This window comes from Heteronotia binoei, chromosome 13 (genome assembly GCF_032191835.1).
Source record: "Heteronotia binoei isolate CCM8104 ecotype False Entrance Well chromosome 13, APGP_CSIRO_Hbin_v1, whole genome shotgun sequence".
In the NCBI taxonomy this organism is placed as follows: domain Eukaryota; kingdom Metazoa; phylum Chordata; class Lepidosauria; order Squamata; family Gekkonidae; genus Heteronotia; species Heteronotia binoei.
This window is the reverse complement of record NC_083235.1, coordinates 43253787-43277542: the sequence shown is the minus strand read 5'-3', so window position 1 is coordinate 43277542 and position 23756 is coordinate 43253787. Positions and strand designations below refer to the sequence as shown.

Below are 23756 nucleotides of genomic sequence, written 5' to 3'. Positions count from 1 at the left end.
TCTGAAGTATTGTTTGGAATATAGCTGCAGCAGAAGTGCAACAAGAATCAATTTGTACCCATGCTGGTTTTCATTACAAACTTATGTTTTACATTTTTGTTATACTTCCTTTTGTAAGCTGCCTTGGGCAGGTTCCCTGGATAGGAGGCATAGAAATTTTCTGAATAAATAAGTGAAATAAACCTTCCATCACCATAACTATTCCATGTTTCTTGTGACTTCATAGCAGTGCTGAGCCTAGAAAGGGAGAGGGAAATTCTGGAGTAGATCCTCTCAGTGACCACAGAAGATGGGATTTGTCCACTCTTGCCTTCTTCCTTCCTCTGACCCACAGCCTCTTCTGTCTAGGTGGTTCCCTCATTGGCCTGCCAAGCCCCCCATCCCCCACTTTGAAGAGAAAATGGCAAACTCTACATATTCTTTCTCATTTTCTGACCTCTTGTGACCAATCATCTTGTGAGATGTCAGGCAGTAAGTCAGCCAAGAAGGTGCCCACTTCCATGTCTCATCAGCTCTATTTAGGTGTTGCAGCATAGTTGATACACAGTGGCTTTGTAAAAGCTTGTATTACCATGGCTCCTTCTTGGAGCAGCTACCAGGACTGCAGAAGCCCTCACCACTGGAACCAACTGGAAAGAAAAAGTGTGATGGGATCTTCTTTTCGACTGTGAAAAAAGAAACAGTGATGATCATCTTAGGCCTATGCAAGCTAACTCAGAACTATGCTGCACTGTATTCAATCAGGCTCAGTCCCAGGACTGTGCCCCATTCAGAGTCCCCCCCCTCCCTTGTGCTGTAGCTGTTGAATTTTAAATCATGAGCTAAGTCACAGAAAAATTGGCAGTGATCAGGTAAAGTGCTGAAACATAAAACTCTGCCAAAACTCTTTGGTATTTAAACTTGCAACTGGGGAAAGGAGTTGAGAAAGGCATGAGTCAGATGTAATGACAACCTATATAGGCAAAACTGGGGGATTCTCAGGCTTATGTGTATCCTCCATCTCACTTGTTACATAGCAATCTAATAACTTCATTCCTGCAAACCAGGATTATAAACTGCGGAATTCTTCAACTGTATTGGTGCACGTGAGGGGAAGAGGTAGTGGGAGAGTTTGAGCCCATAATTTTTCTTCATCAGGCCCCCCAAAAGCATGTGGAGTTAGGGAAAGAGAAGGGCATTTTCAGTGGGAAAATGGGATGACTGGAAAGTGTTAAATAGCCTCTCCTAAATGCTGGTCTCTCCCTTGAAATTGCTGCCCAGGCGACTACATTCTGTAAATAATAATTTTAAAAAATCAGTGAAAAGGATATTGGAATGGCACACTATGCATGTCTCCACCACTAGCCAAACAATTCAGCACATGGAATCACAGTTGCAGAGTATTCAGCTGCTGGTTGATTCAAAATATGTGTAGTTTTAAATTAGTTGCTGACTTGGGTGTTAGGGTCATGCTCTGAACTGTCTGAATAAGGTCCACAATATTTTAGAAATGCCTTCTAAGGTTCTGATACCTAAATCTAAAGTAAACTGACACTCATTTGTACATTCCCAATTGCTATTAGTTTAGGCAAACTCACCACAAAGAAACAACACTTTTTTATTTATTCTTTAGGGGCAGGGAGAGATGCTTAATATGTAGTCCGCGGTCTACATGACTTTTATTTTCAAGAGGAAAAAGTAAACCAAAGCAAGTATAGTAAATTAATTTGTTAAACACATTTATTGAATTGTTAACAGTAACCAAACACAATGTATGACCTTTGTAAAACAAGAAACAGAAAAAAAATGAATTAATTCCAGTCTTGGCAGTTCCTACTACAGCTATGCGATGAGGGGAAAATATTTCAATTTCCTTTATATTCTTCAGGTTATCTATTTACAGAACTTATCTCAGTATCTGTCCATTATTAAATAAACAGAAGGCTCATGACCCAGAAATAAGTTTCCCTTACAATCATCTAGTTCTGCTTTGCCAGTAACCAGTAATGAGAGTGATATGAGAGCTTTCCAAGGATTACTTGGCACACAGAACACAAATCCACTTGGATGCGGTAGTGAACCACCATTTTTTAATGGGCAGATGATGGGGAGGGGAAGAAGGCGAAGGGGGGGGGGGGTACAGAGGAAGAATTTCATATGTACAAAGTCTGAAAAGTCTTTTCTTGGTGAGCTATAGTAGTTTCAGGAAAACAGTATCAAAATTGTAATCATGTTAACTGTAGATAGTGTCTTTTATGTTTTGATATGACTGATCATATGAATAAATTTCATTTAGGTGAATTCCCAACTTGGCATCCTTTTCTTTGGGGAGAGGGGAGCACGACCTTGTGTGCCATCTATGAAGTACAAAGACTGAAGACTGAATGAGGCTGGGGGCTTTCTGTATTATGTCAATTCACAGTAGTAGCATTCCACTGAGGTTAAGAGTTCTTCCTGCTTCCGTCTTAATTACTTCAGCAGCCATTCATTTACTGCAAGGGGATGGGAAAAAAGCAGGTTTTCATAATTACATCTAGTACAGAAAAGCAACAATATCACTACAGAAGATTAGAAAAATGATTAGAATATAGATTTTAGGACAGACACTGCAAACGAACAAAAACCATTGTTAAGAAGGTGATAGATCTTGTGACTGCTTTGATAGGGAAAGATTTTCTCTGTTGGAAGAAAACTTGGCAGAAGAGAGCTATAGAACTGAACTTAAAGGAAAGGAATTGTAGGATTCAACCTATTGCATGAATCCCATAGTTATTACTGGAAATGTGGGGAGAAGGATACAAAGAACAGAAAAGGAGAAAGCAAACTTGAACTGAGAGGATACAATACTTCTAAAACTAGAATCTGGAGGATACAATATTAATTCCGTTTAGACATAAAAATGCACTTGGTTGTGAATCAAACAGAATATGCTACAGAACTGATTATATCTACACAAACAAGCTCCATCTTTCTGTACTTTGCCTCTGTTCTACTGTGCTCTTGAGCAGAAAACAATATAACACCAGAATGGCTGGCAAAAAGCAGGCAAATTGTATGCTACAGCCAAGTCCACAGGCCTTCTTGCTCTATCCAGGCATGTCATAAATTACTGCTGCTTGAACTATGCATGCCCACTGTTTTTGGCAGGACTTTCTGCTTTAGGGATATGCTTGCATATTTCCATAAAGGGTGGTGGTAGAGTGAGCCATCAATTTGCAGTCAACTTATGGCAGTCTGACAGGGTTCTCAGTGCAAGAGATGTTCGGAGGTGGTTTGTCATTGCCGGCCTCTGCATATCAGCTCTGAACTTCCACAATGATGTCCCATCCAAATGCTGATCAGGGCTGACCTTGCTTAACTTCTGACATCTGATTAGATCAAGCTAGCTTGGGACATCCAGGTCAGGTCTTCAATGGATACTTGGGCCCATTTTTCATAGGCATTTTTGCAGGGATAAAGCCAGTGGGAGAAGTCTTTTCCTTATTGTTTCAGTAATTTTTTTCATGAAGTACCAACAGCATAGAAATTTGGTTGGATCGGGTGATCTGCTCATGTGAAGATTATGGATCTTTCCCACTTTCCCCTCAGCACTCCCAGACCATGGGAAGTTGATTCCCAAGGTTGCAGGCCCTACACAGAGTAAGAGCCATACAGGACAGTTGGCTGCAATGAGGAGATAAAAGAGGGTAAAATCCCTGCCTTCTCCCTATTGTGTCAGTTGAAACGCACATGCCACGCCATCTTGTTTAAGTCTTCTCTTACATGTTAAAAACGGTTTCCTTTCAGTGTTATCAGCTTTCCCCCTTGCCTGTTCAATAATCCCATTAGGATAGCCCCTCATTTTAAACTGCCTTTTCCAAATTATTTGCTTCCATATGAAAATCACTAACTGTAGATGAGTTCCTTTTATCCCTAAGGAATTGCCCATATGGTATATTAGACCTGAGACAGAATGAATGATTAGATATATAGAATGAATAGGAGTTTTTAAGAACATAAGAAAAGCCATGTTGGATCAGGCCAATGGCCCATCCAGTCCAACATTCTGTGTCAAAAAGTGGTCAAAAAAACCCAAGTGCCATCAAGAGGTCCACCAGTGGGGCTAGAAGCCCTTCCACTGTGACCCCCCAAGCACCAAGAATACAGAGCATCACTGCCCCAGAGAGTTCCAACAATATGCTGTGCCTAATAGCCACTGATGGACCTCTTCTCCATATGCTTATCCAATCCCCTCTTGAAGCTGTCTATGCTTGTAGCCACCACCACCTCCTGTGGCAGTGAATTCCACATGTTAATCACCCTTTAGGTGGAGAAGTACTTCTTTTTATTTGTTTTAACCTGTCTGCTCAGCAATTTCATTGAATGTCCACGAGTTCTCATATTATGAGAAAGGGAGAAAAGTACTTCTTTCTCTACCTTCTCGATCCCATGCATAATCTTGCAAACCTCTATCAGGTCACCACAAAGTCAATGTTTCTCCAAGCTAGAGTCCCAAGCGTTTTAACTATTCTTCATAGGGAAAGTTCTTCAACCCTTTAATTATTCTAGTTGCCCTTTTCTGCACTTTTTCCAATGCTATAATATCTTTTTTGAGGTGCGGTGACCAGAATTGTACACAGTATTTCAAATGAGGCAGCACCATTGATTTATACAGGGGCATTATGATACTGGCTGATTTTGTCTGTTGGTTTATGGTAAGTTCTTACCCCTAAACATTTTTGCTCATTTATATATGCTACTGTAGCCAAAAAGTTGGTCTCTTTCTTATTAAAACGGGCATCAAATGTAATGGAACAATGAAAATGGTTAAGCCATTGTGAAAAGGGTTGTTTTATCTGTCCATCAGAAATTAGAATAAAAATGTAATCTATAAAATGTTTGTATAATTTTATGTATGGCAGATATGGATTTTTTCCTCTGGACAAAATATATTGATTTTCAAATGCCTGCTTAGAGAAGGCAGGGAAAGAACTGTTCTACCAACTCATTTTCTGAACTCTTCTGCTGGATCCAACCCCTGTGCCACAACCTAAACCAGTATTAAGAACACTTAAGACCCACTGAAATTAATATACTGGATTATGGGCATTAGTTTAACACACAGTCTGCTCTGTGTTAAGTATATGCATATCCCTATGGCGCGTGGAGCCCCAGGCAGTCTTCCTGTCTGGCGGCCCCCACCCTCCCTCTGCAGCACTGCAAAGCAGCACTCCATTGCCGCCCCCCATAAGAGTGCGCCATGATGAGACTCGGCCCCACCGGCTTCGACGCGGCTGGCATCTGATCCTTCTTTGAACAGAGCATTGGAAGAGGCTTCTCCCCCCTCCTTCCTGGAACCAGAAGTGAAAAGGAGAGAAGCCTCCTCCAGCACTCTGTTCAAAGAAGGATCAGATGCCAAAGTCAGTAGGGCTGAGCCTGTCATGGCATGCTCCTCTTATCATGCTGTGGGTGGGGGGTGGAGCATGGTGCACAGTACTGCGGAAGAGAAGGGAGGGGGCGGGCAGCAGTGGTGGTGGTGGCAGTGGCGGTGGGGAGGAGAGGCAGGCAAACTAGGCATTTGTCATGGGCACTGGGAAGGGGGAGCCCAATTTGGCACCCCTCCCGGTGCCCTAGGCAACCGCCTAGTTTGCCTAGCAGGTGAACCGGCCCTGACTATGTCTTCCCATGTTGCAAGAAATACCAAATTTCATTGCCACTATCACCAGAATTAAAAGATACAACCACAAGGACTTGCAGGAGGTATCTCACTCCCCTGCCTGCACTGTTTTGTCTTCCCTTTTCTTGAAAGCCCCCATAGCCTCCCTCTTTTTCTTACTTCCTACTCTCTTCCTAGGGTTTCCATCCTCCAAGTAGGGTAATAAAATAATATTGTGACCTCAATTACTATGAATAAATAAATAAACAGCTTTAAGTGAAAATATACAACCTTTGCTATAATTAACAGGCGAGCCAGCTATCTTCCTATTTCCAAATTCTTTTTCAATTCCTCCAAGTAGGGCCTGGAGTTCTTCTGGAATCACAACAGATCTCCCACCTACAGAGATCAGTTCCCCTCATTAGGGTTGCCAGTTCCAGGTTGGGGAAATTCCTGGAGATTTGGGGGTGGAGCTCTGGGAGGGTGAGGGAAGTGACCCTAGCAAGGTATAATGCCATACACTCCACCATCCAAAAGCAGCTATTTTTTCCCTAGAACTGATCTCTGTCATCTGGAGAACAGTTGTCATTTCTGGTGATCTCCAGCCCCCACCTGGAGGTTGACAACATTAGTTTCTTCAGAAGAAATGACCACTTTTGAAGAGGAAGTCTATGGCATTATACCTGTCTGAGGTCCAAACCCTATGCAAACACCACCCTCCCCAGGCTCCATCTCCAAAATCACTAGGAATTTCCTAACCTGGAGATGGCAATCTCCTTCCATCCGACAATCAACCTACCTTTATCTGCTCCTCTGTCTTAAGCTTTCCTCTCCCCCTGCTGTCTTGGAAAACTGTGGCCCAGTTTTGTGATGCTGGCCAGTGGGGCCAGGCCCACATGCATGGTAGGGAACCCTCAAGGACTTGTGGGATGGCACCTCACTTTCTACTGTATCCCTCTTCCCATACTCCTGGAACCCCCAAATTCTCTCCCCTTTCCCTGCCTCATTCTCTCCTTTTCAGGTATTCAGCAACCTGTCTTTTATCTGTCTGCCATGTTTATCTATAGCTATTATTTCTTTAGTTCATTATATCCCATCTTGGTCAGAAGATAGGGTCTATGCTTACAGAATGTAATTATCATTATATAAATATAAATTATGTTTAATTGCCGCATTAAGTTTAGGATTAAACACCAGATATCATCTTGTGCTGACATATTCACTAAAATGATTTCCCATGGGAAATGATAGGGAAGAGTTATCTTGTGGTCTGTTTATTTTTTAATCCTGCCTTCCTCCAAGAAGCTCAGAGCAGTGAACACAGCTTCTTATTCCTCCACTTTATGCTCACAACTAGGGATGGGTAGAGACCAGTCCATGGACCTAATTTCATCATGGACTGAGGGCCAGTTCATGGTCTATTTGCCCAGTCTGTGCATTTGTGGTTTAGACAGACCACATATTTTAGTTAGTTCATTTGGTTCATGGCACCCATGGAACCCTTTTAAGCTGTGCCACCATTATGGTGTGCAGCAAGGGAGCTCAGAAGGCATTTAAATGCCTCCTGAGCTCACTAGTGTCACAGTGCAGTGCTGGCACAACTCAGCAGTGGGCTCAGAAAGCATTTAAATGCCTTCTAAGCCGACTTCCAGGTTGCTCCACATCATGGACTTCAAGAACCACAACCTGGTTTCTAAACTGGGAAGTCTGTGAAAGTTCGTGGAACTCACGAACCACAAATCTCCATAGCCCTCCAATTTTTCTAGCCCATGTCCATCCCTAATCGCAACACTTCTGCAGGGCAGGTTAGGCTGAGAAAGTTTGGTTCAAGATCTTCCAGAGGAGTCTTATGGGTAAATGCAAATCTGAATCTACCTCTGCCAGGTCTTCAGAGCCAGCTCTTTGGGGGGGGGGGGGCAAGAGGAGCTGCCTGCCCTCGGCTGTGCACAGACCTGGGGAGGAGAAAGTGAGGGTGTCCCAGTGGTGTTTGCGCCATCCTCGGAGCTGAGGAGGGCACAAACGCCGCCCCTGCCCCTTTCTCCTTCCCCGGTCTGTGTGCACAGTCTGTGTGCACAGACCCGGGGAGGAGAAAGTGAGGGTGTCCCAGTGGTGTTTGTGCCGTCCTCAAAGCTGAGGACGGCACAAATGCCACTCCTGCCCTTTCTCCTCCCCTGTCTGTGTGCACAGACCCAGGGAGAGAAAGCAAGTGCATCCCGGCAGCGTTTGCACCATCCTCAGAGCTGAGAATGGCGCAAATGCTGCAGTGCCACCCCCTTTTTCTTCCAGGATCTGCGCACAGACCCTGGAAAGAAAAAAGGGGCAGGCACCTGTGGGGAGCAGAAGATTGGGGCTGTGTTGTGTGGGTGCCTTGCCTGGGGCAGTGGGTACACACCCTCACACACCATTTTTTTTGTGTAGGGGTGCCATTTTTTAGTTTTGCTCCCACTCAAAAAATGGATAGATCCAGCCCTGCAGGTCTTACTGCAGTACTCTAACTACTATACCATATCGGCCCTCTATCACATTGGTTTTCTGCGGGAAAATGGTGATACGTGCCAGGAAAGTAATGATTTCATGATTTTAAAAATGACTTTCTCATCTGAACACTTATGGTTGCACCCAAGGTGCCTGGAACTCATTCTGATTTTTGTCATACACAACAAGAATTAAACATTTAGCTCCTTTTCACATCAACTGCTTCAGGATAGAAGAACTGTTCTGGATATCCTGTGTCGGAGATTCCTTGTGAAGTAGTAATTGTTTCCTCTGTGATGGCATTCTGTTTCTCAAAAACGTTTGTCTTCAATTCAATATCTTTGTGTAGGTCTACCCTAAGATCAGACTTTGGTGGTTTGTCACATTAGATTTTCCCTTGTACATATTGTTTTGTGGGTTGTTAGAAGTATGTGAGAAAAGGGCCTGCAAAAAATTACCAAAATAATTCTTTTAAAACAAAATAATGTTTGAAGCATACCTCTATACTGTAGTTTCTGTGCTCTATTGTTTGGGCAATCTTTCCCCTGTAAACTAAAGTTGATGTTTGTTCGGATACATCGGTTGTTGAGAGGCTGGACTGGTCTGAAGTTGTCACTCATACTCAGAAATATCTGTGAAGGCTGATTCTGGCTTAGCAGTCGTAATGAATGCATCTGTATAAAACACAAATGCACCCCCATGTATGTCACTGAAAAGATTTGCATGTGCTAATTTTTTGTAGGCACATACTATACATTCTACATAAAAACCCAGGATAATTTAATGTACAGTTAGGGGGAAAAACAGTTTATAATCAGGGCTCCATGTAACCCGTGCTTAAAATAAATAAATAAAACAATTCTGCACCAAGCGCAATTGAATTCCACTGCCCTTATACTGTAGGTAAATTTCAGACATTTAAATTAGGGATGATGGTGAAATTCTATTTGATGCATCACACAATCAAATCTTGATTCTCTGCCACCTAAACTCAATTTATGAAGCCATTCAAGAGAGGTCCACACTTTTGGTGTTTTTATTTTGTCCTAATATTGTGTAGACCACAGATATGGAGGAAAAATGTTCATTAAAATCCCACTGTGGCAGTTATGCTTTCCCTTTTAGGGCTTGAAGCATCCTCTCCCTTCTTCACAAGGCTCTATAAACCCCTGTTGTTACAGTGGAATCTGATATAAGGGGTTAAAAACCTTATAATGGTACGCATTTCTAACCTTTCAAACCTGATGCTTCTTCCACATATATAAGCAAAAGAAGTTAAAATGTTTTAAAAGCTATTCACAAATGGTAAGGGTTCTCAAGGGAAAGCTGAAAGGCATTGAAAATTCACCTTGGCTATCAATTTTTTAAAAATCTGATACAAGTCCACTAAAATTGTACTTCTTTAACAGATTCACATCCATAGCAGGAAAGAAGTTCAAAAGCACTCTAGCAGTACAATCCTAAGAATATTTTCCTGTGAATAAACCCTGTTGAATAGACCTGAGAAGAACTCTGAGTAGACCTGCTTAGCAGTGTTCACTTCCAGTGCAATATTAAGTTGTGTTACACTAAAGTCAGTGGTCTTAGAAAGATTTACCTCTTCTTAAGACTGCATTTTTTAAGTGGTGAATGTGAAACTGGCCCAAATTTTGCTTGTGTGAGCTGAACAGTATGCCTTCTAAAAGCAGGAGTCACTTTTATGCTGTATTCACAATCCAACACTGCTAGAAAGTTGTAGGCAGAATTGACAGTGACTTTCAGTGTTACTTTTAAAAGATGTGGTCCTATGTTATAAAAAAGTAGCATAACATATAGCATAGGATGACAACTTTACACATTTTACCAAAAACTCCGGAAGCTGGTCCAGATTGTTCATGGTTATTTTGGAAAAGAGTAAATACTTAAGGATATTTCTGAGATTCTCTGAGCCAGATAGATATTCCCTACACAAGTAATCTATATTTCACAGATTTTGAGACAACTGCAGCAGTTATATTGATGATGCCTCTGACCGTTTACTGGCTGAGCTGCCTGCCTGTCATTCCAACAATGCTCAGTTTGAAGTGCCTCTTGCTATGATTGGCTCACGTGTGTGCACGTCACAGAGGGGCTGGGCCGTCACAGAAGCTTGGGCAGAGTGAGCTGCTGAAACACTACACAAGACAGCTGGAAGGTCCTGGGAAAATGAGGGTACAGGAAGCAGGGACCTATGAAAATAAGCTTGGGAGAGGGAGTGCTTCAGGAAGAAGAGAAAATGGCAAGAGGAAAGAATCTTACAGATGGCCAGGAGTTGGAGAGGTGAAGGAGGTTGAAGTTTACATATCTGAAATGGCCAGCTAAAACCTCTGACTAAGCACCTTACAGTGCAATCCCAAGCAGAGTTACATCCATCTGAGCTCACTGAAGTTAATAGGCTTACAAGGTTTAGGAGTGCACTAATAGTTTATTCTGACTTCTCAAATTGATCTGTAAGGACTGAAAAGCTTTCCTCTAATAGGTGATATGTCATGCAGATTCAGGTATGCTTTTTGTTTTTACCTGCATCCGGGTTATGTAGACAGGTTTGTTCATTAGTATCCAACTTGCTGTTTCGTAACACGGTGGAATCGTCATTGACCCATCATATGTAATGAAGCTAGAGGTTTCGGGGTAAAGTTCCTCGATATTAAGTCCCTGTAGTAGATATGCATCATCTAGAGAATAAATGAGGGCAAAATGATTAGCAAAATGCAACACAGAGATTCATAAGACAAATGTATGAAGTCTAATTAGGTTACCCAGGGATCTAATAAAAGGGTTCTGATTATCCTAGTACAACCTGCCATGGTTTACAAGTGCAAAAAGAGAAATGATTAGGCCTAAGCCCATGACCTAGAAGTCCTCACCCTGATGCACTCCAGCAGGAAAGCCAATAAATCTAGTTTAGGCATTGTATTCAGAGTTGGGTAGATGGCCTTAAAATGGAAAACACAATATTTAATAAAAACAATATATATAGATATTGATATAGATAAATATAGATATAGATATATTTCCTAATGTCTAGGCAGTAGTTATTGCTAGACAACAAACAGAAGCTGTCAGTAAAACACAACCAAGTGAAAGGCGGGGGGGGAGGCCCTTTCAAGGCCTATTTTGACCTTTGAGGGAGAACCCATTGGTCTAGGGTTGCCAAGTCCAATTCAAGAAATATCTGGGGACTTTGGGGGTGGAGTCAGGAGACTTTGGGGGTGGAGCCAGGAGACATTAGGGGTGGAGCCAAGATCAAGGCTGTGACAAGCATAACTGAACTCCAAAGGGAGTTCTGGCCATCACATTTAAAGGGACGGCACACCTTTTCAATGCCTTCCTTCCATAGGAAATAATGGATAGGAGCACTTTCTTTTGGGGCTCATAGAATTGGACCACCTGGTCCAATCTTTTTGAAACTTGGTGGGTACTTTGGGGAGAGGCACTAGATGTTATACAGAAAATTTGGTGCCTTTATCCCAAAAAACAGCCCCCCCCCCAGAGCCTCAGATACCCGTGGATCAATTCTCCATGATTTTCTATGGGAATAAATCTCCCTAGCGAATAATAAGAGTTCTCAGCAGACATTTCCCTCCCCTCCCCCCCCCCGCTTTCTGACGACCCTGAAGCGGGGGGAGGGTCTCCAAACCGGGGGATCTCCTGCCCCCACCTGGGGGTTGGCAACCCTACATTGGTCCCAGTCTTGACTAAAGCTACCAGTTCCAGGTAGGTGGGAAAATCCTGGAGATTTTGTGGTGGAGACTAAGGAAGTCAGAGTTTGGGGAGGGGAGAGGCCTTGGCTGAATATAGTGCGACAGAGTCAACCTTCCAAAGCAATTATTTTCTCCAGGGGGAGACAGATCTGTTGTTTGGAGTTAAGTTGTGATTCCAGGAGATCTTCAGGCTCCACCTGGAGGTTGGCTACCCTAAGCCTGGCAGCACCCTCTGGATGACTTGATACGACCTGAGTGGCATGACTTAATTAGGTCTGGCTGCTTGCTCCTGTTCAGCAGCAGGGCCCCTCCCCCCATGATAGCCAGTGTGACTTAGCAGTTGCCAACTCCAGGTTGGCAAATTCCTGGAAATCTGTGAGGTAGAACCTGGAAGGCGTGGGTTTGAGGAAGGATGGGACCGCAGACAGATAAATGCCATAGACTCCACCCTCCAAACCAGCCATTTTCTCCCGGGGAACCATTATTGCCAATCTCTAGGTGAGGGTTGGAGATCACTCAGAATTACAACTACTCTCTAGATGGCAGAAATCAGCTCCTCTTGAGGTGAGGGGGGGGCAGTGAATGCCTTCACTTGGGTAGGTGGGAAGACAGCAAGGGGGGGGGCACTTACCCAGAGCCTTTTTTTAGAACCTGTTGTATTTTTCCTCAAAATGGGCCTTATTCCTAGTTTGCAATAAAATTCACATCACCAAAGTGTTTAAAAGAACCCATATTTTAATAAAAGGAACTGGCAAAAACCATCCAGGTTCTCTGGCTAAATTGACCTGAGAAAATCGCTTCCTGACTCCAAAGAGGTGATCAGCAATTCCTTGGGCATGTAAGAAGGGGCCACAAGAACTAAGCATTGATGCATCCCTTCCTTTCCTCCCTCTCATGATCTAAGTTCACAGAATCAGGATTGCTGTCAGATGGTCATCTAACCTCCAAAGAAAGAGAGCCCACCACCTCCCAAGGAAGCCTATTCCATTGAAACACCACTCTAATGTTTAGCGGAAAACTCTTTTGATTTAATTTTAACCTGTTGGTTTTGGTCTGACCTTCTGGGGCCACGGAAAGCACCTCTGCACCATCATCTATATGACAGCCATTTGAATAGTTTAAGAGTGTTATCACATCACCTCTCAGTTGTCTTCTCTCCAAACTAAACATACTGAGCTCCTTCAACCTTTCCTCATAGGACTTGGTCTCCAGACCCTTCACCATACCATCTTCATTGCCCTCCTTTGGACATGTTCTGGCTTGTCTATAGCCTTCTTAAATTGTAGTGCTTTATTATCTCAGTACAACAGCACTGTAAGTTAAATCAATGTTCTTGTCCCTACTATACCCTGTTGTAGATGAGGAAATGAACATGCCCAGTGCTAGGGAGCGACTGTGGCTCAGTGGCAGAGCAACTGCTTTGCATGAAGAAGATCTAGCTTTTAATTGCTACCATCTCCACATAAAAGGATTGGGAAGTAGATGGTGTGAAAGACCTCTGAGACACTGATCTTAACAGACAAATGGTCAGACTCAGCAGAAGGTAGCTTCATGCATTCATGTGCTGAGCTCTTGAAAGAGGTATGATCTGAACTGTCTCTGCTTCGTAGCTCCTTCTCTCTTAGTCACTACTCTTGAACAGCTGAAAGAAATAAGTCTTTCAGTTACTGCGGTGGACTGTAGTGGGTACAGTACATCCCATAACACAAATATGCAAACGGGGTGATCCAATTCTTGAGCCAAAGTTTGAATTTAAATTTAGCAGAACTGTATTTAACTGTATTACATGTGGCTGGGAGAGAGTGGTGTTTGGGCAAATGCTGGTTATTGTGGGTGACATGAGGGGCAGGGAGAAAAGAGATTTGGTTAACAATTTTTGTTGTTGTTGAACAAATCCTGGAAAGGCCAAGAATGTTTAGATTTAATTACCCTTGCACTGCAGAAAAAGACTGTTCTACCTTGTTAAGGTTAATGTATGATAATAAAGCTGCTCAGCGAAGCCTAATGCCCTTTAGTGTGCGCAGTGGGAGTGTGGAAGGCACTGAGAGCTCACTCAGAATGCTCAAGCCAATGAGAAAATATGCTGTTAAGCAAACGCCTAGGCTTCCCACTTTTTTTTTTTTTTAAATCACATCCTTCCTTCCTCGCTAATTAATGAGCCATCCCTCTGTAGAGGATTTCAGGGTGAACATGTTATGTGCTCAGCCTATAATTAGAAAGAGATCGAGCCTTTAAAAACCATCTGAGCAGACTGCCACCTGTCATGCTTTTGGTATCTATATAGCAAAATGCTTAACCATCTTCATTACCCTCTCCTTTACCACAGCCTTATCAGGCGCTGCAGTATTGCTCCCATTTTTCAGAGAGGGACTGAGATGTACGGAGAGTTTTGCCTGTACTTGCACAATTAATGGCAAAGGAGGGATTTCAATCAAGCTCTTTTAGATTCCAGAGCAATGCTCTATCCTCTGGGACAGAACTGCATTTTGCACGTTGCTCTCAGGAGCCCCTTTCAATTGCACAACGGTGCTATACCTTGTCAGTGTGGAGGTGTCTGGGGTCAGTAAAGAAGGAGCTGCATTAAGTGCACAATATGGGTCTCCTCAGCTGCGATGGTTCAGTAAAACTGAATTTGGTTCAAATATACCCAGGCTTACCTCTGTGCAGTGGCAAAAAGTAATTCACTAGAGGCTAATGGAGGTCCACAAGGTAAATGCAGCCAACTGCTCATATAATATAAAGACAAGTATAACAATCGCCTAGAAGAATGTTGTTAAACTCTAATGTTCAGAGAAGTACTAAGCTCCTATGACAAGTCAAGGTAACAATCACAGGCATTCCAGACAACATGTGCCTTTATTTCTGGGTCAGCTTAGTGATTCTATACATTGAATGACTGTTGTTATAAACCATTAAATGGGACTAAACACTGTGTGCTCCAGAGGCAGAAACTGATATGAACAAAAACAGGTCACTGACAACACTGATATCTACCTCATAATATGTAAAGAAAATTATGCACAGTGCATCCTGTTGAATGTATCCAAGCACAAATCTTTGGACCTAATTGGATACCTCCTTCCTGTCCTGAACCTTATAGCAGCTTGTGCAAAAGGTGAGCTATTGAAAAAGAAAACTTTTACAGATGCTCAGCATTTCTTCACTCTGCATCCAGGCTTACTCCAAGACAGATAAGCACATGCCATAAACCACTGACTCCACAGACACTTCTGGAATAAGTAGCTTGAGGATTAAGTCCTGGGCGACCTTTGAAGAAAGAAGCCAAGGGCAGACAGCTGCTTCTCTAGGGCCAGCCTTGCCACTAAGCAACTCCAGGCAGATCCCAAGCATAGCACTTCCTGCACTTGGTGGTGCTTTAGCTGCAGCAGCTGGTGGGAAGGAGCTTTCTCTTCCTATTGATGTCTCAGGACATGTAGTTTATGCTGCTCCTGATCATCAAAGACTGGAGGAAGGGATGGAAGGCTTGATGTTAGATGAAAGCCAGGAGAAGCTCGGCAGAAAGAAAAAAAAATCCCAGCAACAGCCGAAAGGAAGCTTTGAGCAAAAAAGGCAAGTGGCTTGAAGGACAGGCGTGAGGTGTATGAGAATCAGCAACCTGCTGGGTCATAGAGTTGAGGAATAACAGCATAGTACAGGGCAGAGAGTGGAACATGGTAAAGTGTGGTTGCCTGGTGTTTTTGTGAGTACATGCTCCGACAGTTTGGTAAACTACAGAGACAGCAGCAAAGGTGCAGAAGATAGGAAGGATACAAAACTGAGGGCTTGAGCTGGGTTGCTGTTTCAGTATTTCCACCTAAATTACAAAGGTGCTGAGGCTGCCCTATCCAGCGCATGCTCCTGTTGCCTTGGAAGGGCTTAGCAGAAGAACATCTGTTCTGCATGCAGGGAGTCTCATGTTCCAAACTACCTGGTATCTCCAGTTAAAATGCTCAGACAGTGAGTGACATGAAAGATCTCCACCTGAGACCTTGATAGACCAATGGTCTGACTTGATATAAGGCAGTTTTATGTGTGCGGAGGAATTCTGTGATCTGAAGGGAAGAGGAAGTTAAAGATCCCTTTTCTATCTATTTCGGATCCTACTTCCATGCATCTCACCACTCTTGATTCACATTATGCTGCTTTGTTTCTCAAAATAAGTCCATGTTTGGTATTACAAGTCAGTTTCCCATAAACAGGAATAAGGTGGGGCAATTTTCATGTCTGTGAGCACCTGTTGTGACTGAAAGGTGATGGTGGAAAGAATGGATAAGAGAGTGGTCTTGCTAAATGTGAGGCATTTGGTACTGCTTTGGTCCCACAGGTAGAGCGGATGGCTACTTTGCTCTTTTCTACATGACTGGCTTCATCTCTGTTGTTTACATATTCAGCCCACATTGGCCTGAGGCCCGGGATGCTGATTTTGCTTCCAAGCCAAAATAGGTTCCAGATGAAAGTATAAAACCAGTATTGTAGCATTACTGAAGCAGAACTGTGTTAAAATGTTAATACCTAGAAATGACTTCATACACCTGAACTCTATTAGTGATAAATATTTGTAAAGTATTTATCAAAATGAATGATAATTTTGTAGGAATGACAAGAGGCTCAGTATGATTTTTCATTTTCAGGCCAGTGAATGGTTTCTGAACTGATGCCACTGTTTGCTTCCCCCTTCTCTCTCTCTCTTTCTTTCCCTACCTGTTCATTATTTATAAAGCGCAGAGAGTGATGCACAACATCAAATGGCTCAGTTGAAATGAGGTGTTTCAAATTCAGAAGGCCAGCATCTCCTACTAGCCCCCTGTTATTTTCCAATGAGATTGGTTTGGTGAATATGGAACCCTATTCTACCAGAGGACTGAAAACTAAGCATATGTGCAACCAAACATACTGGAAATATATGCTTGGTTTTATTGGCTCATGTTTAATTAATCTGCCCTGCCATATGCCCACATTTTATTATAAATAGAGAATTGTTATCAATGTGGGGCAGCCATTAAAGCTTTAAGCCACATCCTGGAAACAAGAGAGCCAAAACTGTTAGTTTCAATCATAGAATTGGAAGGACCCCAGGGTCATGTAGTCCAACACCCTGCACAATGCAGGAACTTCACAAATACCTCCCCCTAAGTTTGCAGGATCACCATTGCTGTCAGATGGCCATCTAGCCTGTTTAAAGATCTCAAAGGAAGGAGAGCCCACCAACTCTGCTCTGTCAAATAGTTCTTCCTAATGTTGAGCCAGAAACTCTTGTGATTTAATTTCAACATGTTGGTTCTGGCCCTACCTTCTGGGGCAACAGAAAACAATTCTGCACCATTCTCTAAATGACAGCCCTTCAAGTACTTGAAGATGGTGATCATATTACCTCTCAGTTGCCTCCTCTCCAGGCTAAACATACCCAGCTCCCTCAACCTTTCTTCATAGGACTTGGTTTCCAGACCCCTCACCATCTTTGTTGCCCTCCTCTGGACCTGTTCCAACTTGTCTATATCCTTCTTAAAATGTGGTGCCCAAAACTGAACACAATACTCCAGGTGAAGTCTTACCAGAACACAGTGAAGTGATACCATCACTTCATGTGATCTGGGCACTATACTTCTGTTGATACAGCCCAAAATTCCATTTGCCTTTTTAGCCACCACATCACAGTGTTGACTCATATTCAGCATATGGTCCACTAAGACCCCTAGATCCTTTTCGCACATGCTACTGCCAAGACAAGTCTCCCCCATTGTATAATGCTGCATTAGATTTTTCCACCTAAATGGAGAACTTTACATTTATCCCTGTTAAAATTCATTTTATTGGTTTTACCTCAGTTTTCCAGTCTGTCAAGATCATCCCGTATCCTGTTTCTGTCTTCTACTAGGGATCTTGTCCCTCGAACAGACAAGACTGCATTATACTGACTCCAACCTGGCTTCATATTGTCTACTCCAGTTGGCAGCTGCTTTCCAAAGTACCCAGACTCTTCTCCAGAATGTTTTGTGTGAAATTCTGAACTGAGGATGGAAGCTACTGAATGTCAGATGTGTGCATGCAAGTCATACACCCCCATCCTTTTTTCCCCTGCCCAAGGAATAATTGTTAACATGCATTCTTGATTTGATCTCTGGTCTCTTTCATCTGTTGTGTATTAAAGGCCTTGTGCATTGTCTGCAACTGGGTATTAGATGAAGCCTAGGTTGTATCAAAATGCATAGCATCCATCTTTAAATCTAACAACTATGCTACATTTGTATTAGCAACAGTGATGAAGACAATCCCAAATATAAGCCTGTTTTTGCCATTACCCACAAAAAAAGGATCACAATCAACACTGGTATCTGAAGATGTGTGTGTGTACACATGAAAGCTTATACCTTGACTAAAACTTGGTTGGTCTTAAAGGTGCTACTTGACTCTAATTTATTCAACCAACAAACTGTTCTGATTGCCTGTACAAATCAATCACCCCATATCTTTCTACAGCTGAATTTGTTCTATGACTACTGGATGGGTTCAGCAAAAATACCAGTCTGTGCCAGTGTAGCACAGTACTATTCTGTCTCAGTTTTGGTAGCTTTTGCAACATTCTTCATGATTTATGCAGTCATGAAGACAACAAGCTTAATCTAAGCTGAAATCATATACTATCTAGGTTTTGGCATTGCTTCTAACTGCTGTTTGATCAATTTGTTTCCTGTAGGGTAACATTTAGTACTATTTGGGTTGCCAATAAATCCATGGGCATTTAAGTGCAAAATTACTGTGCACTGTATATTGTAATCCAGAAATCAGTGATGCGGTTTTCAAGTCTTATTGCAATGCAGATGTTAGATGATGTTTTGAACCTGCTCAAATGTTGAGCTCTGACTTGAATGAGCACAACAGGTAGCCAAGTATAGAGTCTGATCAAAGATAACAAGGATAAGACGATGACAAACTTTCATATTTTCATTCAAATCAGGCAGTGGAGACAAAAATGTGATGAAAGTTGTGGCCAAGAGGAATTCATTCAAGGCTATCAACCTTGAAATTTTTTTCCACAAGTCAGCAGGGTGGAAGGCTGTGTAGCTGCAAACAGGAATTCTATTTTCCACTGATGCAAAACTTTGCTGTCTTTTGGGATGTGCATATGTGCAAGGAAAGACAGACACTGTCCATTACCAAGTGAGTCAATTTCTATGTCAATAAAGGTATTTGGAATTTGAAGTGAGTCAATTCTGTACCTTGGGTGCAATAAATGTGACTGATTCCCTTTTTAACTTTGGCTTGTTCAGAACCCTGATAGAAAGTAAGCATTTATGTCTCCCTCTCTCCATCCATCTCTCTAGCTATGTATCCAGGAAGGGACAAATGTTTCTGAAAAGGATGATTTGTAAGATTGTGTTCTGCTGATTAAATAGTAATGGCTATATCATGCTTTTCTAGGGAATGGAAACCAACAAAAACAACAACTTTGGCTTACATCACTGTGAAGCTGCCATTCATTTTGTTGGCAGAGCAATGGTGCACACAATTAACATACTTGATAGGGAAGAGGAGAGACAGAGATAGGTTCTTAACTACGTCCCTAGCTGAGAGAGAGGGTAAGGCTGAGTGTGGTACTTCTGAGAAGGGGGAAATTGCCCTAAGAGTAGCAATCTGGAGAGAGATAAGGAATGATACTTAACAGGACAGAAGGTGCTGGCTTCACTATCCTATCTAATTGTCTTCTTGTTACTTCCTGCAGGGTCTTCTTTGTATACCAGACATTGCCTTTTCCAACAAATTTTGCAGTAAAAGCCAAGCTACATGTGCAGAAGTATCACATGGTAGATTTTCTAGAGCTTTTCCACTTCCGAGAGAAGAGAATTATATGTTTGAATGCTTCCTGCTGTTTGAAAGTCAGCACATGAAGAGAGACTAACCTAATTGCTTTTCTACAATGCTTATTCTCAGTGTTCATAGAATCTTGGATGTGAGACAGTATTCTTGTTCTACAGTTCTCTATGGTGGACAAAGGAAACAGGTTGAATAGAAACTGATTCCCTAGGATAGTCTAGTTGAATTACCTCTGACACTGGCTGAGGTTCTAATTCAACTTTGTGAGGAAGTTGTGTTAGCCCTTCATAACAGAATAACCAAATCTGCTTTTCCAAGAAGTGGTATCTCCAGTTTTGAGACGTCTGTGATTTATAACTCTGTTTAGGTATATAGATCTGATGAGATGGCCAATGGGGGTAAGGTTGCTTCAAATCTGTGCCCTTACTGAGTTATAAATATACAGGGATGGCGAGAAGCCAAGTCAAGAATGGTGGAAGTCTGTACTGGCCAAAATGGCAGCTCTAGAAACAGCTTTGACAATGTGAATACTAGGATTGCCAATCCCCAGTTAGAGACAGGAGATCCCCTGGTTTGGAGGCCCTACCCCCACTTCAGGGTTATCAGAAAGTGGTATGCATTTGCATGTCCACTGGGCACTCCATTATATCCTGCTTTTTGAGGCAGAGGCACCAGATGCCTCTCCTCCCCTCCCCCCAAGTTTCAAAAAGATTGGACCGGGGGGTCCAATTCTATGAGCCCCAGAAGAAGGTGCCCCCATCCTCCATTATTTCCAAAGACGGGAAGTCATTTAAAAGGAGTGTGGTCTCTTTAAATATGATGGCCAGAACTCCCTTCAGAGTTCAGTTGTGCTTGTCAAAATCTTGCTCCTGGCACCACCCTCAAAGTTCCCAGATATTTCCTGAGTTGAACCTGATGAAAGTTGTGACCAACTCTACTATTGGCAAAGTGAAACCCTGAGAACTTGGAAAGTGTTCTGCTTAATGGGCAATTCTATGAAGTTCATTTGAGAGGTATATGTTGTAAAATTCAAGTTTTCCTTTACAACCTATCCCATCACTGTGGCAAACTGCAGACCTTAAGCAAAAGGGCAGAAGAGGAGTGGTTCTTCAGCCTATCTGACTATGAGAGCTCTATTTCAGGATGACATAACATTTATCTGGGGTTGTAATGAATCAATTACATCATTTTGGATCACACAGGTGCCCTTTCCTTAAAACCATTTCAATATGAGATATGCTCATACTACTCTGTTCCCTTCCCACGAATAGCCAAGATAAAGCACTATTAACTACTAGTGATGTTGATACTTGTCCAGAATGGACAAGTATCCACTATGAGTCTAGGATGTTAGAGAAGAGGGCATCATCGCTTTATAATGAACTCATTTCTATTTGCTTTACTAAAACAATCCACTTACAGAATCAACCTTGGTTGCCATCTGTTCTCAGGCCATCATCTGATCAAAATATGCCTTTGTCAAGCCCCTTTACTGTATTTATACATCTCATAATATTCAAAGTAATTTGATACAGTCTATGTATCCTCTACATGATTCCTGTGTCTTACAAAGCTTGCCTATCTCTTCCTTACAAACATATCTCTATATAATGGTAGGCTCTGAGCACTACCAGCTTGCATTGATTATCTGACTCTTTTCTGCCTGAGGACAGTTTCTGAACTTGAGAACTTTTCTTGTAGCATTTATATTTTATTAACTTCATAATCATTTCCACTAAGCCCTAGACATCAAAACTTGTTTTACAACCCATATGTATCTATTATCCCTCCTTTGCACTCTTTGATTCTTAGTTTAAATTCTTACATTGATTACTGATTTAATAACCACTACTACCAACCAATCATGAACATAGACCATACTCTTTGTTTATAACACACTTCACATTTGTACACTTAACCTAGAAGGGACAGTAAGACAAGTCTTTACCATAAGTCTCTAATATTGGAGTCTTGCTGTGTGACAGTGATTATATGACACACATGATACTGCACTTGATCTTAGCTAAAAGGCTGAGAAATAATTATACTGGTAAACTAACAACACCCAAACTGAGAATAAGGGCCTCACCAATGTCATTTGGCTAAGAATGAGGCATGCTGATTAGGGCTCACCACAATGAATGTATGCTGCCAATGTTACTCTTGGTTTACAGCTCATTTCTGGACCCAATATAAAATTATGTTTTTACTTTGGAAGCCCCTGGACAATTTGGGCCTAAAGTGCTTGAAAGACTACCTCTATCTACATTTATTTGCCTGCTGCCAATGACATGCTGCTGTGTGAACCCACTTTTTCTGAGGTTCACCTGGTGGGAATCTCTGGGAATACCTTCTTGGCAGCTGCTCTTAGACTCTGGAAGTCTGCTCCCCAGGACTGTCATCTATCCTCCTCACTGCAGGCCTTTCAATGTCCATTAAAGACTTCTAATTATTTCAGAAGACCTTTTAGTAGACCTATTAATCCACCTTGAGTATCACTGAGAAAGGCACATTATAAATGAAGTAAATAAATATTTAACAGAACTTTTATCCTAGATTTTAAGGTCTTAATACTATGTTTTGAATTTGGTTTTTTAAACTGCAAGCTATACCAGGCACAATTTTATGGAAATGTTGCCATAAACAAATAAATATTCACAGGGCTTTTTTTGTAGAAAAAGCCCAGCAGGAACTCATTTTCATTTTAGGCCATACTCCTTAACATTACCATGGTTTCACACAGGCTTTTTTTGTAGAAGTCCAACAGGAACTCATTTGCATATTAGGCCACACACTCTGACACCAAGCCAGCCGGAACTGCGTTCCTGTGTGTTCCTGCTCAAAAAAAGCCCTGAATATTCACAATATACGGAAGTAAATTAGGAAGCATCTTAATGTGGCCATTCCTCACATTGTTCCAGTATCATTTGTGACAGTCAAGTATGTTGGTCAACTTAGGCACTTACTTCACAAGTCGGCACTTGTCCAATGACCCATATCATTGCTTCCCAGAAGACACTTCTCAACATAGATACTCAGTGCCATTAAAATCCACAAGATTAATTTCAGAGAATGAATGCAGTGGTTATTGTGTTAGACTAGGAATGGGAGTTCAAATAATTATTCAGTCATTGAGCTCACTGGACCAGTAATTCTTTCTCAGCCTAACCAGTCTCACAGGTTTGTTCTCATGATAAAAGGCGGTGGGGTATATGCACAATACCCTGATTTATTTATTTCATTCAATTTCTACACCACCCTCTCTTGTATACAGGTCTTAGACTGGTGAACATTTCAATAATACAAGTAAGTTTAAAACAGGTAAAACAATAAATTCTATTACTATTTCAGATGGCACTTAGAGGACAAATTGATGTCCTTACCCCAGGGGGGAGAGGAGAGATGGAGAAGGCCAAAAAACTATTGCTGTCCTCAACTGTAGGCCTGGTGGAACATCTCTATTTTACGGGCCCTGTGGAACTGCAGTAGGCCCTGTAGGACATGGGCGTCATTAGGCAGAGAGTTCCACCAGACTGACCAAAAAGGCCCTGGCTCTGGTTGAGGACAGGCGGATGTCTCTCTGGCCAGGGATCTTAGAGAAAGGGCAAGTCAAATAAATAATATTGCAGTGAATATATGATAGCTGACCTATATCATCAGCCAACAATGGTTTGTATCTCATATATAGCTTGTAGTAGAATTTAGTAAATTTTATAATCAACATCACTTAGCCTGTCAATAATGATGGATTTTAAATTCTGGTAGCAAACTTCGAGTCTAAAATTTGAGTGTCCAATTTCAAGGTCAAATTTCTGTATCAAAATATTTATTTTGAAATTTTTACATTTCAGTTCCATTTCAACTCTACAATATATGAACTAGGCCCTTGAACCAAGCACAATGTTAATAATGGAACAATATCATACTTCTGGACCTTCTGAATGAAATACTTTAATGCAAGATAGCCAAATATTGCATATTCTAGGTTTTAATATTTCCCTCATAGGTAAGCCCTGTTATCTCACATTACAGAAACACTCTCCCATTTTTTCCCTTACAGGTAATGAAAATCAATGGATACCATCAATGCGCACAACAGATACAGGTAATAGTTATCTTTTGATAATTATGCA

The 23756-nt window shown here is 41.9% G+C and overlaps 1 protein-coding gene across 1 annotated transcript in view; it reads right to left on the bottom strand.

The window, feature by feature from the left end:
• Positions 1-1701: 1701 nt before the first annotated feature.
• Positions 1702-23756, bottom strand: part of CA10 (carbonic anhydrase 10) — a 546255-nt gene continuing 524200 nt past the window's right edge. The window contains exons 8-10 of the mRNA XM_060252934.1: positions 10628-10782; positions 8589-8763; positions 1702-2471 (exon numbers count right to left, since the gene is read on the bottom strand). Of these exons, the coding sequence (XP_060108917.1) occupies positions 2449-2471; positions 8589-8763; positions 10628-10782 (353 nt within the window). The 3' untranslated portion in view covers positions 1702-2448. The remainder of the gene's footprint in view (positions 2472-8588; positions 8764-10627; positions 10783-23756) is intronic.